Source organism: Lontra canadensis, unplaced genomic scaffold, assembly GCF_010015895.1.
Source record: "Lontra canadensis isolate GAN:19392208 unplaced genomic scaffold, GSC_riverotter_1.0 scaffold125, whole genome shotgun sequence".
Taxonomy (NCBI): domain Eukaryota; kingdom Metazoa; phylum Chordata; class Mammalia; order Carnivora; family Mustelidae; genus Lontra; species Lontra canadensis.
This window is the reverse complement of record NW_022631119.1, coordinates 4,889,059-4,907,511: the sequence shown is the minus strand read 5'-3', so window position 1 is coordinate 4,907,511 and position 18,453 is coordinate 4,889,059. Positions and strand designations below refer to the sequence as shown.

At 57.1% G+C, this 18,453-nt stretch overlaps 1 protein-coding gene across 3 annotated transcripts in view; it reads right to left on the bottom strand.

Moving 5' to 3' along the window:
- The window catches only part of PAK4 (p21 (RAC1) activated kinase 4), a 41,616-nt gene that overhangs the window by 8,583 nt on the left and 14,580 nt on the right, over nucleotides 1-18,453 (bottom strand). For 2 of the 3 annotated variants that reach the window (XM_032841784.1, XM_032841786.1), the window contains exons 2-3: nucleotides 1,594-1,667; nucleotides 186-444 (exon numbers count right to left, since the gene is read on the bottom strand). In XM_032841784.1, the coding sequence (XP_032697675.1) occupies nucleotides 186-389 (204 nt within the window). In that variant the 5' untranslated portion in view covers nucleotides 390-444; nucleotides 1,594-1,667. Of the gene's footprint in view, nucleotides 1-185; nucleotides 445-1,593; nucleotides 1,668-10,200; nucleotides 10,439-18,453 lie in introns of those variants that run through there. The other variant, XM_032841785.1, reaches the window with a different exon arrangement.

The following is an 18,453-nucleotide window of genomic DNA, read 5'->3' as shown; positions in this document are numbered from 1 at the left end:
TGGAGGGGTGAAAGGTCAGGACTGGGGCAAAGATTAGGTTAGAGGGTTGGGGTATCTGTTTGGCTGTCAGTAGGAGGGGGTCAACACGGAGATGTTGGCCCCAGGGTCAAGCGTGGGTTTAAGGCCTGGGGGCGCCGTGTGGGGTTGGTATGGGGCAGGAGAGGCCACAGTGGGCACTGGCCTACCTTGGGGGCCCCAGGCTGGATGGAGGTGATGCAGGCAGGGTCCACAAGGGGCTTAGGCCGGCGAGCCGACTCCTCAATCAGGCTCTGCCATTGGCGGGGCAGCCCCGTGAACTTCTGCTCGTGCTGGTCGAAGCCTGTGTGCACGCGGTGCTCAAAGTTGGATGGCGCGGAGATCTCGACCCTCTTCTTCTTCTTCCCGAACATGGCGCTGGTGCTGTCAGCGCCACGAGGGCACACACTTGGGCTCCTCTCAGCAGGCCTGCAGGAGGGGGCCGCTCACCAGAACCCGCCCATTTCTCTGGGCTCCTTGGGCCCTGCCCCAGTCCTGTCCCTCCTTGTCTCTTCCTTGGTCTCCCATCCCCCACAGGTGGCCTGAGGGACCCGAGAACAGGCTCCCCTGCTCAGCCCTCAGAGGCCCCTCCGACATGACCTGCACCTGTCACCTCTCTGCTCTTATGCCCCCTTTGCTCACAATGGTTTTCAAACCTCAGTGCCTTTGCACTGACTCCTCATGGAACACTCTTCCCTAGTATCCACACATGGCTCCCTCCTCCCACTCCTTCAGATCTCAGAGTGGTTGGTGAATCTTTTCCTGACCGCCCCAAGTGAAGGAGGTGTCGCACTAGCTCTCCATCACAAAGCTTCACAGCACGTTTAACTCCTGAAAATTCTACCATTCATTCTTGAGTTTACCAGTTGGATGTCTACACCCCACACCCAACCCTTAGACTATCAGCACCAAAGGCCAGATCTCATCTGCCCAGTGTGCCCGTGTCCTACCCCACCCCCAGTACAGTGCCTGGCCCGTGGCCCATGCTCAGTGACCAAGCGACTGTTCATCAACTGCTTCTAGTCCCTGTCCTATGCACAGCCCTTGGGAGCCTCACCCTAACACACCCACTTTACAGACGAAGAGACTGAGGCTCGGAGAAGGGAGTTCCTCACCAGGGTGGCGCAGTGGGGAAAGTTCCAAGGTGCAGCACATACTAGCAGACGCAACCACCCCTGCCTTTAGGCTCTGTGGTCTCTAGGTGGCACCTTGGCTGGTACCAGGCACTGTATAAATGCTCACCAAAAGCCACTTGGAAAACCAAAGGGACCGCGGGGGAGAGGCACTGCTGTGTGTCCCCAGGGAGACCAGGGTGGTGAGGGGACGGGAAGTCAAATGGCCAGAGCACAAATCTCTCTCTGACACTCACTCTATGGGACCGTGGGCAAGTGACGTGACCTCTCTCCCCCTCACAGGACTGCTCTGAGGACTGACTGGGTTAACAGGAGCAGAGCAGGGCACGGAGCTCAGGCCCTGCTCCACCGTGGTAACTCCGGAGTGCTCCTAGCGGCGTCTGGGGGAGGGGGACCCTAGGTCCTGCACCCCCGTCCCACACCCGGGCCCCGGAGTCCCACAGACCTGGTTTGATGCTGGCTGTGCTAGACGTGCTCTCCGGCAGGTGACGGCTCCTCTTGGGACCTCGAGTTACTCATCTGGAAGATGGGAAGAAAATATGCATGTATTCATTCGCTAACACCTCGCTTCTCTGTGCCCAGCCCTGTGCTGGTGGCTGCTTGTGATACAGTGGGGACCCAGACCAAGATCGCCTCCGACGGTCCGGGATGGTCAAGGCTGGGGTCAAGGAGGACCAGACCCAGCCTGAGCATGGATGGTAGGGTCGGGGGGCAGGGGAGGCTTCCCACAAGAGAGGCTGTGTGAGCTAAGACCCAGAAGATGAGGGGAAAGGCACAGGGCTGGGCTCTTTGCCGGCCTCAGGCTGGCTCCCCAAAGCCTGGCACGGTGCCCATAGGGTCAGCCCCAAATGCAGTGAGTCTTGTGACCTGAGGACTCTCTCGGGCGTCTGGGATGCTGTCCTCCAGACCCGGCTCTCCTCCCTCCCCGTGCCATTCCGCCTTTCCACTGGGGCAGCTGTGTGAGGTCAGGAAAACTCGAAGCCAGCCCTGGCCCAGAGGCAGGACCATCAGTGGGTAGCCATCTAGGAGAACCGGTCCGGCAGCAGCGCCCAGTTGGGAGGGGGTGGGGACCCAGCAGACAACCTGTCTCAACTGGTTGGGACCTCCTGGGCAGCAGGTGGCCAGAGCCAGGTCCCGCCAGGGCTCCCCCAGCAGGTCCAGCTTCCCTGTTGCTCTAGGGTCCCCAGCTGCCCAGATGTGGGGTACAGCGGCCCTGGCCAGGATGGAGGTCTCTTTGCCTCTGCCTCTGCCCCTCCTCTGCCCCCAACCAAGCCAGGAGCCCTTTCAGTGTCTCCCCCCATTCCAGCCCTTCCCTCCCACCTCAACTTCCATCCCCGGCCCCCCATCCACCCTGTTCTGGCTCCCGAGCCTCTCTGCTGCCCTCAGCCATCAGCCTGTCTCAAACGGGTCCTAGCCTTGTCCCCACAGCCAGACCTTCCCCCATCCTCCCACCGATACCCCACAGCTTCACCTCCACCTCCTTGCTGGGTTCCCAGAGGGGTCCCCATCTGGCACGCCTGGCCTCAGCCCTCACCTTGGCCTCTCTCACTCGGCCCTACCCATCCTCCACCCTGCAGCCCACAGCCCAAGGCACCAAGTCACTCCGGGGAGTAGGATTAACCACGTGACCCCTCACTAAGCCCAGGAGAGGGCGGGGCGACCCTATGGTGGGAGGAGCTCGGCACCGAGACCAGGTCGGGGTAGGCCATGGGGCCTAGGACGGCCTCCTTAGAGCCCTCGCCCCCATAAAACCCAAGAGGCATCCACACACCGCACAGCCAGCCCCAGTGTATCCTGCCTTAGGGGCATGTGACCCCGCAGGGAAAGGGGATGGAGGGAAACACCTCCGGATATTTGCCCGGGGCCACCCCTTCCCTCTGGGCACAGCATGGAGGGAGGGACAAACAGAGGAACTGACCGTGTTTATAGTGCTCAGGCTCCAGCTCCACCCTGGGGCAGCCTCCAGCTTGGCCGGTGGCGCCTCCACCTCGGCCGGTGGTGCCCCCACCAAGTCCCCCCACTCCTAACTCTACAGGGGCCCACAGTGGGGAAGGTGGGGCAGCTGTGACACAAAGCTAGGTGCCTGCACCAGGAGCATGGAGGTGGGCAAAGAGGGGGCGCAGGGGCTCCCCAGCGAGCTTGGAACCCAGGAGTCTGGCTGCTGTGTCCCGGGGCCACCTCACCTTCTGTACTTGGGAGCCAAGCCACCTTGGGAGCTCACCGTGCAGCCTGTGGCCAGCAGCTCGGCGCCCCCATGCCTCAGTTTCCTCCTCTGTTAGGATAATGCCAGACCGTGCTCCCTGGGGTTCTGAGTCACAGAACACAAGGCACTTGCCCACAGTCACCCATCAAGCACCTACTGTGTGCTTGCCCCTCTTCCAAGCACCCCGCCCAGGGCCCCTCATCTCACCTGCACACGTGACCCACGAGGACGCAGCCACCATGAGCCCCACATTATAGCCACGGAGGAATGAGGTGCAGGGAGGACACCCCACTCGCCCGGGGCCCACCGCCTGGCAGCAGAGTGCAAATGTGGCTCCAGACCAGTCCTCAGAAATAAAGGCAGCGACGATCAGAGGGCCGTGCGCGCCGCACGCTGTTGGCTGTCCTCACAAATGACCAACCCCAATTCACAGACCAGGAGCCTGAGGCCCGGAGCGAGGAAGCCCCTTGTCCAGGGCACCCAGCATTCAAACTCCAGCAGGTGGGCACCAGAGCCCTCGCTCTTACCTGCCTGGCTTGCACTGAGGGCCGCAGGGACACCACTGCTTCTGTCCCCTTCGCCTCCAGGGCGACTTCCTCTCTCCCTCCCAAGTCCACACCCTGCCCTTCCTTCTTTCTTTCAAGTTTATTTATTTATTTATCTTTAGTAATCTCTACGAGATCAAGAGTCACATGTTCCCTCCACTGAGCCAGCCAGTCACCCCCACACTTGCCCTTTTGGTCCTGCCCTGACCCCTCCTGGGGTTGAGGGTCCCCATCTCCTATCCGACCCGTCCCAGCCCCCTGAGGGTAGCGGGAGGCAGCCCAGAGTGGGGGGTTCCTGTTCCCCTTCAGCAAGACAATCTGCAGGGGAAAAGATGGCCACACGTCCATCCCGGCCACCAAATGTACCTCTCCAAGGCTCCGCCCCAGTACTGACATCACTACCTCCAACCACGAGGGACCCCACCACCCTGCCCAGATGCAGACCCTCAGCTCACGGACTCCCTGTGACCTGGGGGGAGCAGCTCTTCTCATTTCCATCATGCAGATGTGGAAACTGAAGACCATGAAGGTGAAATCTCTTGCTCTGGTTACCAAGCAGAGCTGGGCCTGGAAGCCAGTTGGATCCACTACAACATCGACCTTGTTAAACCTTCTGCTGGCCCCCAAAACCCGTCCCTGTGGCCCTGTGGTCCATATGATCTGCCTGTCACCTCTGCCCTTTGCTCGTTCTGCCCCAGCCACGTGGGCCTCCTTGCTGTTCTGCAAACCCTAGACACGTCCCCACCTCAGGAGCCTTTGCACTGGCAGTTACCCCCTCGCGGGAACTTCATTCTCACGGATCTGTACATGGCTCCCTCTCCTTCCCTCTACCCACGTCTGTCCTCAAATATCCCTGGCTCCAGTCCTGTCCCCCTTTCCCTTTGCACCTGTCATCCGTCTTGCTCCCTGCTATACCCCAATGTCTACAATGTGGCCCAGCCCATACCAGGCACTTGAGGAACCGCCGGTGAATGAACGCACTCATCTGTACCCACTACACTACACCCCTGCTCAGACACCTCCGGTTTTGCCCAGGCGGTCCTTGGGGAAACTCCAGGAGAGGGTGAAACAGCAACCTTAGAGGGAATGGGGTGGTGGTGGGGGGTGGGGTGGGACAGCGTGCAGCCACCAGCCAGGACACAGATGCCGCTGAAGCCCCGTGTCTGATCCCACGAATGCAGGCACGTTCCGCACCCTACTCTCAAACGTTCACTGCAATGAAGAAAAAGGCTTTTGAATTATTCGACATAGGGGACAGGACAGTTTCCAGCCTGTCCTAGCCAAAGCTGCCAAGTTTCTAGACATCCCTGCATTCGCTGGTTCCATCCTCCTGAGCGTTCATGGGAAGAAAATGATACCCACCCACCCCATGCCTGACTCTCCCCACCACAGAAATCCACTCTGGTGGAAGAGCGAGATGCACCTGTAGCAAAAGTCATCCGGGGAATGTGTGTGTGTGCACGTGTGTGCAAAAACTCCTTACCTTCCGTCTCCTACCCTCCTCCCCCACCCCTCTGAAACAAGCTTTCTCCCCTGCAGTTTCGGGGAGCTGATGAAGGGGAACCCAGGGGCCCAAGAAAAAAGCAGGGGATGTGCCAAGATCAGTCTCCAAAATGAAACCCTCAATCAGGAAGGGGACCATGAAGGCAGGCCACTGTCCCCAGCTGGCACTCAGGGCTGCCACCACTGGTGCCCACCCCCCTTTCTATCAAGACTTTTTTATTTATTTAAGAGAAAAAGCAAGATAACAAGATAGCAAGAGAGCGCACAAGCAGGAGGGAGAGGGAGAAGTAGGCTCCCTGCTAAGCAGGGATTCTCATGCAGGGGCTCCGTCCCAGGATCCTGAGATCATGACCTGAGCAGAAGGCAGAGGCTTAACCCCTGGAGCCACCCAGGCGCCCCTGCCAAGACTTTTAGCTACTAGCTCAGGGAAGCCCCTTTCCACCTCAGTTTACTCTGTCTCCTGGGGCTGGGCTCTGACAAAGGAGGGAGACTGGCCCCCAGCAGAATCCTCACTGCCCCCCCCCACCCCCCACACCTGTCCCACCCCCCCCCCTTTGCTCAGCTCTCAGGTGCCCATCTGTACAGCCCCTGCCTTCCCTAGTCCCAAACCTTTTTTTTTTTTTTTTTTTTTTTTTTTTTTTTTTCCAGGAGTCCCCAGGGATCTTGACCCCAGATGCCATCCTGAGCTTTGGGCCCGACAACGTGCCCGAGCCCACTCCTTGGCAAACACCCCAAAGGACCCCATCACACTCACACACCCGCTTACTGTCCGTAGCTACTGAGGGCTGCTCTCTGCCAGACCGGGGCTGGGGCTCCCAGTGGCGGTCAGAACGGCCAGAAGCATCCCAGCCCTTGTGGACAGAGCTCACATGGAGACAGTTGATAAATGAGCTAAATCAGAAAAATATCTAGTTGAGTCAGAGGGTAAATGCTGAGAACATACACAAAGCAAGGATCAAGAGAGTGCTGAGGGCCAGGAGAGGCTGCAAGTTTCAGTGAAAAGGTCAGGGAGGGCCTGGCTGGGAAGGTGACCCTTGAGCAGGGACCCGAGCAGGGAAGGGGCGGGGGAACCACGTGGACACCCAGGAGTGGGAAGATTCAGTGCAACTGTCCCCAGGTGGGGACGTGCTTGATGTGGTCAGAGCAGAGGAGGCCCAGTGGTGGGGGCAGATGACGTAGGGCATTATGGGCCACGCGGACAGCTCCGTCCTTTCCCCAGAGGGAGGTGGGGCCACACAAGGGCTCTGAGCAGGGGAGGGCTGTAGTCTGACTCAGGCAGCCACAGGCTGGACTGTGGCCACGTGGAGCCCAGGGAGGCGGAGGACGTGACAGCCGAGGGGCAGGCAGGACCACGTGGGGGCTCTGGAGGGAGAAGCGGGCAGGCTCTGGGCATGGTGGAACGGCCTAGGTGACAGGACTTGCTGACAACTGACACCATCTTCCATACTAGCCGCAGCAAGAGCGCCACGGGGGCGGGTGCTGGGTCCGGTCTTGCCCATCACCACACTCCCAGTGACTGGCTCGTCCTGTCTACCCTCTCCTGGCCCTTCATATCCCCTGATGCGTCCCACAGTGATGCGTGTGCCTCATGCTTCCCACGAAGTCAGTGGCTCAGCGCCGGCGGGGGGTGTAGGGGGTGTGTGTGTGCTTTGGTGCTGACTCCAGCCCAGCTTCAGGCCAGATGTGCAGACCAGGCCACCCTGAGCCCTCCCGACCATTCTTAGGTGACTGGGTTGCGGGGGAGAGTCCTCTTCCTTCCTGTTTCCCAAACCAGAACAACAGGACCCAGAGAGGGGAATTCACTGCCAGGTCACCAAAGCGCCCGTGCTGAGCCGCAGAGGCGGCCTTGTCGCTGCCCCCTCCACTCACGGTTTGCCAGCAGCCCCAGCACCAGCCAAGGCCTGTGCTCCAGACAAAGGACCCCAGAAGTTCATGGGACAAGAGTGAGGGCAGAGACAACTCTACTGTCAATGACCAGAACCAAGATCAGCAAGGCTGCCTTGGTTAGGAGGGAACCAGAAGCAATGCTAAACAAACAGTTCTTCCAGGGCTTCCAACGGGGATAAAGTTCTCCACTGTGCCCTACCAAGGCCCTGCCCAGCTGCGCTCCGCCATCCTCAGGACTCCACCCCTCCTCTCACTTCATTACACCTGCGCTGGCCTCCTACATTTTAGTCGTGGACACCTCAAGCTTGTTCCAGCCTCAGGGCCTTTGCACCTACTACTCCCTCTGCCCAGAGCTGCATGGCTCACCCCTTCCTGATATTTGGGTCTTTGTGCAAATAAAACCTTCCTAGAGAGCCACCTGGGTGGCTTGGTAGGTTAAGTGTCTGCCTTTGGCTCAGGTCATGATCTTGGGGTCCTGGGATCAAGCCCCACATCAGGCTCCCTGCACAGTGGGGAGTCTGCTTCTCCTTCTCCCTCTGTGCGTGTGCTCTCTCTCAAATAAATAAAAATCTCTAAGAAATAAAACCTCGTTAGAGAAGTCTTTTGTGGATCCTGACAAAATCTGCACCCCCACTTTATACTTCTCTGTGGCCTTTATTACCATCTGACATCACATAAATGCAGACCGTGGATCCCCTCTCCTCCCTGGCCCCCAACAAAGGCTCCCTGATAGCTGGAGCCCTTGTCTTTTTTGCTGTATCCTTGGCATCTAGAGCAGCAGACACTCAGCAAGTGTTTGTGGCACAAATGAACGATGCCACGGCCAACTGAGCAGTCTGGACCCTGAGGAGGAACAGGCAAGGGAGGTGGGGGCGAGGGCAGACAGGCCCCCAGCGCCCGTCCCACACTGCCTGGAAGTCGGACCTTCATGCCTAAACAGGAACCAGTCCCAGTCCTGAGAGACCAAATCTGGCTCTTTGTGAATAAGCTGGCCTATGCTCCAAATGCCACAAGAGGTGCCCACATTGATCCTATTCCTGGGTCCACCCCATCCCAGGGACGCCCACTCCAGCCACGCTGCCTCGGCTGGAAATGTGAGGACGTGGCAGCCCACTGTGGCTACAGGCAAGAGGCAAGTCACATGGCAAGAGATGCTGCCGGAAATCCACCAGCCCCCGTAACGTGTGAAATCCCACAGGATGACACAGATCCATGGGTCACCCTGGCCTTGGGAAGCAGCTGGCATCAGCAGTCTGGGGCGTGAGGAACAGCCCTGCCCTTCATGTTCTGGCCAGATGTGCGCCATCTCTCTGCACCGGGCCTTTGCATAGGCCGTGCAGGGCAAGGACTCGGCAGAGAGATATGCTGCCACCAAGTGGGTCCTTGCTACAGTTTACCCCGCTGGCACTACCATGGCCATTGTTGCTGCTGCTGCTGAATGCACAGGGGCAGGAACAGATAAACAGAAGAGGGTGCTGCACACACTTCTCTCCAGCCCAGTGCAAGGGTCCAGCCTTACAGTCTCTGCTGTCTTACTTTCTCAGGGCTCTGATCAGAGAATGGGCTGTGCTATCTGGGAGCCCCCAAGAGGGCAGCGCCTGGGGCCATCCCAGCCACCCTGTGTCCCCAGCCCTGCCCAACACGGGGTGGGGAGCAGCTCAAACAGTGTTGCTAAATGAAGAGAAGGTATTTCCTGGAGCCACTGGGCTGGTGCTCCGAGTCCCCAGGGAGGCCGAGGCTGGCAGCCCCTGGCTCAGGTGCCTCCTCCCAATCCAGGCCCAACAGGACACAGACACAAAGGGCACTGTTGGCGTCCGTCACCCCCCAGAGGTGCCCAGGGTAGGGATGGATGCCACAATAAATCTGAGAGTGTGGGCGAGACCCCAAGGACCAGGAAAATCAGATCAGACTCCATTCATTCTTCCTGAAGCAGGACAGGAAGGTGGGGGGTAACAGGAAAGAGGGACAGCCCTCCTCCGCCACGCGACTCCCTGCTCCACACACAGATACGTAGATACACACACACACACACACACACACACACGGAGTCCTCAATTCTGAAGCATGAGAAGCCTCCGCAGCCACACAGCAGCCTTGGCCCAGAAAAGGACATCCCACCCTGAGCCCTAGGCCCCTCCTCTGGAATATCAGCCCCAGCAGACCCCACCAGAGCCTTGTGGCCTCAGTGCGAGAATGCCAGGGAAGCAGTCAGAAAGAGAGGCCTGGCTCAGAGGAACCTCTCCCAACAGAAAGGCCAGAACAATCAGGCGGCCCACAGCTGGGTCCCTGAAGAAGCCATGGACCCAGGACCCCCTCCACAAATGGCATAAAGACCCACACACACACCCCTGATGCGCAGACTCATGAAAGAGACCCGCAACACACACCGGCAATATACATGATACACACCAGCCACCAGCTCAGAACGCGGGCCCATGCGTGCATACAGCCAACCCCAGAGGCTCCCTAACCGCCGGACATGCCTGGAAAGGACCCCACACACACACCCGGGTACACTCCCCCAGCCACAGTGTTAGACCACAAGACTCACACACCCTAGATCCACACATAGGAGGAAAGGAGACCCCACAACAGACCCCAGCACGCCCACCACCAACTCCTGGGTTATCCAGGGTGACCCAGTGAGGCATAGCCCCTCCGAGTCACCCCCCTTAGAACCAGACCCCAGGACTGAGCTCCCCCGGAGGCACTCAGGGACCTGGGCGGAGGCACGTGGTAAGTGCCAGCAGACGAAACACCTGCCTGGGAATACACGGAAACAGAGCGACCTCGCCCCTGGCTCTGACCAAGAAAGGGGTGGTCCCTGAGCATAGGCTGACACCCTCCCACGGGCAGTCCTCCCCTCTCCTTCCCTCCTCCCCCCTCTGCCCTGTGGAGGACAGGGTTAGCTCACCTCCGCCATCCTCCTCCCTGGTCCTGGGGCCACCGTCAGTGGGAGAGGGCAGTGGACAGACAGGCTTCCAGCTGGCAGGGCAGGAATGGGGAGCAAGGGGCTCCCCTGGCCCTGGACGTGAGCCACCCACCTAGGGGAGCTGGCTGGCTCCGCACTCTGGCCTCCCTGGCTGTGGGTGGTGCCTTGGCCCTGCCCTGGCAGGAGTTGGGCTGCCTGTGGCTCCAGTCCATGGAGGGCGAGGGCGGAGGGCGGAACAGAGGGAAGGAGGGGCTGAGCCCGGAAAGCCTGGGCCACTGGGCCACCACTGCCCTGGCAGAGGGAAGGGCTGGGCAGGGACACAGAAGCAGGGGACACAAACCTCAGCCCTTGCTCTAACAGGGTCTGTCTCCCACAAGCACCCATGCACCCCCAGGGCCAGACTTGGCACCAGGAGCCAGGACAGCAGGGGCCACACCACACAGGGCTGAGTGGCTGAGAGTGGCTGGCAGGGCGGCCAGGTTTGAAGTGACAGTTGGGGATGGGGGGGCTGGACAGAGGGAGGTGCTCTCTGATGAGGCTGGGTGGTTAGAGAGCCAGAGCTTGCCGGATTGGCCCCCCACCCGGTAATTCCAGCCAGAACCCCAAGAGGGTGCATGAAGGGGGCCTCTCCCCACTTCATCTCACTCTCTTATTAGACGCGGGGCAGGTCACAGTGGACCCCAGACGTAGCCATCTCCAGATGTGAAAGTAGGACTGGTGAATGGTGGAAATGGGGAGGAAGAAAGGTGGGGAGGGCTGGCTCTGTCTTGCCAGCCACGTCAGGATGCAACTAACCTGAAAGTGAGGGGCCCAACTCCTCAGAGAACTTTCCCTGGGCCAGGCCCTGCTCTTAGCACTGACCCAAGACATTTGCCCCCAGCAGGGCCCTTAAGGGACAGGTTTTTTAACAGGCTCATTTTACAATGGGGGAAACTGAGGTCCAGAGAGGTCCAGAGACTTGCCCAAGGCACCCTGCAGGGGGGGTCTGGCACCAGGCTTCCCAGGCAGCTGCTCTGAGCATGAGGCTAGCCTGCCCAGAACCCCCATTCCAGACAGAGGAAGAAGATGCTCAGACAGGAGTCATCTAGAAGGGGTGTGCACACCCTGCCGCCCCTTTGCCTCACACCTCCTTCCCCCTCCAGATCTTACTTCCTCGGCAAAGTCTTCCCGGGCCCAGGTCAGGGCTCCCTGGGTTGTACTTATCTGTCTGTCTTGCCCTTGACAGGGGACTTGGGGGGCAGGGGGATGGGGCTGCCTGGTTCATCACCAGTCACCCTTCAGGGCCTGCCTCAGGCACCCTCTCCTCCAGAAAGCCCTCCCTGACACCAGGCTGGGTCTGGTACCTCCTCTAGACTCCATCCCAGGGCTGAGCCCTCCTGATGTCTGGCTCCCCTGTTCGGTCACATATTTCCTGAGCTCCTAGCACTTGCCAGGCGAGCCCGCTGGGAGGCCCTGACAGTTCAGCAGTGAGCAAACTAGACAGAACTCCTGTGAGCAGTAGGGACCAGGTTCTCAAGTTCTCACAGGCGGCCCAGGACAGGTGCCCAGTCGATGGTGAGACCGTGAGAAGCAGCAAGTGGCCCAGGCAGGCAGGTGGATAAAGACGCCTGTGTCCTTCCCCCTCCCTGGCTCTGGCACCTCCACGGAGACCACTCCCACTGCAGCCAACTCCCTGAGGACTTTATCACTGGGACCTGGGATCCCCGGCTCCAAGGTCCCGGAAATCCTCCTCCTGCCTTCCACCTGCCCATCCAACCAGGGGCTCCCAGCCAGGCCTAGGCTGGGCCTGGGGCTACAGCAGGGCAGGTCTAGGAGACCCCAGAAGTCCTAGATCCCAGGCCACTCCCTCCTCTCTGGGGTGGCGGGGGGAGCGCTGGTCAGGCAACCACCAGCACAGGAGCCAAGTGGGTGGGCCCCCAGACCTTCCCAAACCGGACAGGCAGGTTTGGGCTCTGGCTGAGGAGGCAGTCAGGATTGGGCAGTTTTGAGCCAAGGGAAACCAAGTCCCAAGGGGAAGGATGGGGGAGAGGGGGAGGAGGAAGTACCCTTTCCCCAGAAGTCGCAGTGGAAACAAGTGAGGGGTACTCCTGGGGGCCAAGCTTCGGGAGCGAGGAGAGCTTGCCCTAGGATCATCTCGCACCGGAAGAGACAGTTATGAAACTTCGTAAACATACCCCCAAACCAAGACTAAACCAATAAACCCATGTAAAGCTGGTCACTTGGCTTCTCAACTATTAACAAGCTGCCATATCTGGGCTCCATCTCTCTCCTCTTTCCTTTCCAAGAGAGCCTACACGTGCGTGCGCATGGATGCGTGTGCACACACACACTTACACACCTCTTCTAAGTACATAAATGGCAGCACACCATGCATACTATTCTGACCTCGCTTTTCTCCAAAACAGTCCTTGGCTCCCCCGCACCCCTGCCCCGGGAGGAGCCTAGCAGCTTCCAGTGGAGGGGAAGACACACACTGGGGACCTCGGGAATGCTCTCCCAGGCACACTCCCTCAAACCTAGAAAAGCGCCCCCCTGGGTATGGAGCCGAAAGATCCAGCCTGCTTGCCTCGGGGACATGCATGGGGACGTTTCTGCAGCTCGGGCTGAATCAGCCAGAGACTGGAAAACAAGCCAAGTGCTGGTCCGAGGTGGACTGATGATGATCGGGGATCTCCTGGCTCCCCCGAATGGTGCACGACAGTGAGAATAGATGACCCACAGCTACAGGTGAATGAAACCAAAACGGAAGCAGGAAAACGTGAAAGGATACGTCTTGTAACTTTGTTTAGAAAAAGCTCAAGGCTGGACAAAATGAAACATACCGTTTGGGGAATGAAACATACCGTTTGGGGCTGCGTACAGAGCTGGCAAGACCAAGGGGAAGCGCAAGGCAGTGGGGGCCTCCAGAGTCAGGGGAGGGCCTGCGGGGGGTAATTTTGGGGGGGCTGGCACCCCCTGCTTCTTCACCTGGGGGGAGGCGGCTGCGTGGGTTTTCTCTCTAGAGTAACCAGTCATGCTGCACATTCATGCTTTATACTCAAGGTGCATGCGAACAGTTTAAAATTACAATGTTAAAGACAAAGAAAAAAGTATCTACATCTTAGTGATTTTCCAAGACTACTCCGTCTCTGAAAGCGCTTGTGGTGCTGCTTGAGCAGCAGCGTAGAAGGGCGACTGTGCCTGGAGCTGGTCCCCACAGGGCCAGCTAGGTGGTTTCCGGCCTTGTGCTCTCACAAATGGCACGGCCATGACACCTGTGCACAGATGTCACCTCGCGGGTGGGCCAGCGCGGCCATGGGCCACAGGCCCAGAAGTGGCCTTGCTGCGGCCAGGATCATGACTGCCAAGCTGCCCAAGTGAGGGCTGCCTGCCCCCAGCCCCCCAACCCTGCCCAGGCCATCCGTGCCTGCCAAGTGTCTCCACAAAGCCGAGTTTCCTCCAGGGGCCAGGGAGATTTTTGTAAAATCCAACTGATGTCTCTCTCCTGCTGAAACCCTACCAGGGCCTGCACAGCTAAAGCCATCTCCTCTCCAGGGACCCCCCCCATTCCCCAAGTTCTCCCTGCCTCTCTGGGCTCATTTCTTCACCTTCCCTTCCCTGGGTCCTGGGTGCCCTCGGCATGCAACCTTCTCCTACCACACCCCACCCATACTGTCCACAGAAACTCCAATGCTAGGCCACCAAATGCCCCCAGGGCGGGGGATGCAGCTCCGTCCCTGCCTGGTGGGGCCTCTAGTCAAGGATCCCACCAATGAAGTGTGAGATCCCAGCAGAGAAGGGCTCGCTGGAGGGATGAGGGTGTGGGGGATCCAGGCCAGAGAGGGGCAGGAGCCAGCCAAGGGGCCAAGGACACGCCTGCACTTGGAAATACAACTCTGGCTGTCCTGTCCGCAGAGGACCAGATCAAGGTGGCTTGAGTGGGTGCAGGGACAAGTGACAAGAGGCAGCACCGCTCCCTGCAAATGATGAAGGTGGCTGGGACGGCAGGACAGAGAGGGGGGTGGGGGACAGACCAGAGCTCTTTGTCTGCCAAGAAAAGCAACACTTGTTGATCAATCAGATATGGGAGCTGAGGACGAGGCAGGTGCCGAGGGTGACCCTGAAACCGGGTAAACCTACGGCACCACCTGCCACACGAGGAAGCCTGCGAGGAACTCCAAAAATGACAGGCCCCCGGGCCCTAGAGCAGCTCGGTTCAGGAACAGAAGAAGGTGGAGGTGTCACCTGCCCCCCCTCCCCCAGCCACAGTAATGACACAGTGTGGATAAACACGTGGGTCAACGAGCAGAAGAGAGAGCCCACAGACCCCCACAGATATACGTGCTGGTTTTAAAAACACTGATTTTTCTTCTTTCTTAAAACATACAGAATATTTATCATCTTAACCAACGGTAAAGCGCCTAATTCAGCGGCATTAAAAACAGCCGCGGGTTCGTGCACATCACCGTCTACACCCGGGACTTTTTCAGCATCCCAGACAAAAACCCTGCGGTCACTGAACAATGGCTCCCCATTCCCTCCTGCTCCCAGCAACCCCCTCCCCCCACCATCCCAACCTCTGTTCTCCCGACTCTGTGCACTTCCCTATTCTAGCTATCTCACGTAAGTGAGGGCTTATGAACATCTCTCCTCTGTCTGGCTTATTTCACCAGGCGTAACGTTGTCAAGGTCCACCCCATATTGTAGCATTTTTTTCAAAAGCCCATTCATTTCTGGGGTTGAATAATGCTCCGCCGTGTCTGTCACATCCCATCTGTTGACAGACGCTGGGTCCCTTCCACCTCTTAGCTAGTGAATAACGCAACACGAACGCCGGTATGAGGGGCTGTCCAGGTCTCTGCTTTCAATGCGTCTGGAGGTACACCCGGGAGGAGGACTGCTAGGTGATCGCGTAGTTCTGTATTGAACCGTTTGAACAACTACCAGCCTGTTTTCCACGGCGGCTTCACCAGCTTAGGTGTCCGCCCACGGTGTAGGAGGCTGCCAGCAATATCTGTGATTTTCCCTTTTTGGGGAACAGCCATCCTGGTAGGTATGAAGTGGTATCTGATTGTGGTAACTTACTTTTGTCCAAAAAAAAAAAAGAAAGAAAAAGAAAAAAAAGGTATCAGCAACTGGATAGAGGAAGGAGCGTTTTCCAGAGTGCTGGAAGCATGGATATCCACATGCCCCCAAACAGACCCTGATCTTAAACCGCACATTTTGTACCAACATGAACTTATGATGGAGGCACAGAATCAAATACAGAACTAAAAAATCTTCTGAAAGCAACAAACCAAACCAACCGTCCAGGTCTAAGGCTAGGCACAGAGTTGTTCAACTTGATACCAAAAGATCCATAAAAGGAAAAATTAGTAATGCAGGCCTCATCGAAATTAAATTTTTTTTGCTCTGCAGAAGTCCACGAGAAGAAGGGGGGAAAAAGCACTATGGATTGGGGAAACAGTATTTGCAAACTTATCTGACAAAGGACAAGTATCTGGAAGAGAGAAGGAACTCTTAAAATTCCATAGTAAAAACCCCTAAAAATCCAGGTAGAAAACAGGCAGATGACACGAGGAGGCATTTCATCGAAGATGATGCCCAGATGGCAGATGGGCCCATGAAAGGAGGGGAGGCACCACGGGTCATGAGAAACACGGAAGTTAAAGCCACGATAAGTTATCATTACATTCCCAGTCGAACAGCTTAAAATCAAAAACAGTGGCAACACCAAATGCTGGTGATGGTGCAGGGAAACTGGCTCATCTGCATGCTGCTGCGGGGGATGAAAAATGGTAGAGCTAAACGGTCTGGCAATTTCTCTACATCAGCAACTGCATTTCTGGTTATTCGTCTCAGAGAAACAAAAAGCTATATTTGCACAAACAACCTGTACGCAACTGTTTATAGTGGCTTTATCTGCATCGCCCCCCACAGGGAGCTAGCCCAGATGTCCTTCAACTGGTGAATGGTTAGACTGTGGTACGTCCATACCACAGAATACTACTCAGCAAGAAAAAGGACTGAACTATTGAATTGGGCAATGATCTGGATGAAATCTCCAGAGAATGAAGCTGAGTAAAAAAAAAAAAAAAAAAAAAAGCCTCCATTTAATACCATTTTTTTAAAATGTTAAACTTTTTATGCTTTATTTTTTTATCTTAAATTCTCCTTATTGTTATAGCTCTTCACATTATGGTTGTGAAAACTGTTCCATAACACATCATATTCTTGAAATGCAGGATTATGAAAATGGGGAGTGGTTGCCAGGAGTAGGGGACATGCCAAGGAAGGGGACATGGCTATAAAAAGGCATTGGGAAGGATCCTTGTGATGGAATGTTCGGTCTCTTGACTATATCAATGTCGTTATCCTAGTCGTGGTCTCATACTAACTAGAGTTTTGCAAGATGTTACCATGGGGGAAAGAGGGGCGTTCTCTGTGTTATTTCTTAAAACTGCCAGCAAATCTACAGTTATCTCGAAATAAGAAGTTTCACTTAAAACAGTAGTAATTTATGAAATACGCCAGACCCTTTCCCACCTTTTAGCCTTTGAACACTCTATTCACTCTCCCTGGAACACTATTCCACACACTAACTCTTGCTCCTCTTTCTGCCCTTGGCTCAGCTGTCTCCTCTTCCAGGAAGGCTTCCCTGATTTCCGAGGCCCAGTCCTCTGGGCTTCCTCCACCACAGCCGTGACAGTGGTCTGTGCTCCCCTTGAAGTTGCTCTGGGCTGTCACCACTGGTGCTGTGTCTGTCTGTCTTCATCACTGGACTGCAAGTTCCATGAGGGAAGAGCATGGCAGGTCACCAGCCCTTCACTGGGACAGGGCTGGAGGCAGAGGAATGAACGAGTGAATGGCAGTAAGGACAGTAATACCCACAGCTAGCACTCATGATGAGGTTTCTAAGTGCCACTCTCTTTTAAGTGCTCTACGTGAATGAAATAACCTTTATACAATCCCATTTATCATGGGGAAACTGAGCCCCACAGCGGGAAGCCACCACATGCCAAAGGTCACCCAGCTAGTAGGTGGCAGAGCCGGGAAGCAGACCCGGGCCTCCGCATACAGAGCCTTTCCAAGTATTCTCCATCCTGGACGGCCTCTCCATGAAAGGCTTGACGAGCCTGGCTAAGAGGGGAAGCAGAGGGGTCCAGGGGGCAGGCCAGAGATCGTCTGGCCCCCAGCCCCCATCCATTCCCACGTGGAGGGACAGGCAGACCCAGGATGATAATAGAGCCCCCTTTATCCCTTACAGGTGCTCAGGGGAGGACCCCTTATGTGTCAAGGGCCTGTGACTAAATCCCTTTTAGCGACCGGGAAAGCCAGCAGTGCCCTATATCAGACAGAAAATGCCCACTGTCCCGTGAGGCAGCAGTTTCAACCTCCCAGAGTGCCCTCCTGACGCCCCACCCGGGCTGGGCTGCTTTCATCTGGCTGCTGGGTGGATATCGTTCTGTTCCACACTGGGAACATTCCTATGGGCACAGGACTTCAAGCTCCGTTATCCACCTGGAGAAACCTTGAGAGAAAAACAGAGCGAGTCACAGCCAAGTGCTCGTGGTCTGGTACCATTAAAAGCCAAGAAACGTGGGAGCTGGTTTAGGGAAGTGCGGGGGCGGGGGGAGGCGCGCACACCTGCAGATGGGCACCGAGGGCTCTAACCGGGGCAGGAGTGTTTTATCCCGCAGCTGGGCAGAGTGCATACGGAGGGATCCGCAGCTGGTCAAAGCCTCTAGGGCGGTGTCTGTCAGGTGACTCTCTGTCCCCCTGGGGGCACTGGACATCTCTCATGAGTCACCAAAATAGAGGGGACAATTAAAAGGAAAAAAGGGGGTGCTGAATTTATTTGCCAAGGCTGGAAAGAGCACATGAAGTAGGGGGCTTTTGAGGTGCTGGTGATGCCTGTCTTCTTGATCTGGGTGGTCGTTAGATGGGTATATGCTTGATCGTGATACTCATTCATGAAATTCAATGAGGAGTTACATACATTCTCCACGTGTGTTCTACTTGACACTTGTAGCAAACACCGGGGGCAGCAGTTCTGACAGCTGGGAGCTTTGTCTCTACATGCGTGTACCTTCAGTCTCTCTCTTTTGAGCCCTATCTCTCAGTGCGCACGCACACACGCACACACACGCACACACGCACAGCCGAGAGCCGCGAACTGCTACCACCATCAGAACAGCAGTCCTCTTTGGACGCTCACAGCTCTCGGCCTGTCTCCTACCAGGAAGACGGAGGCCT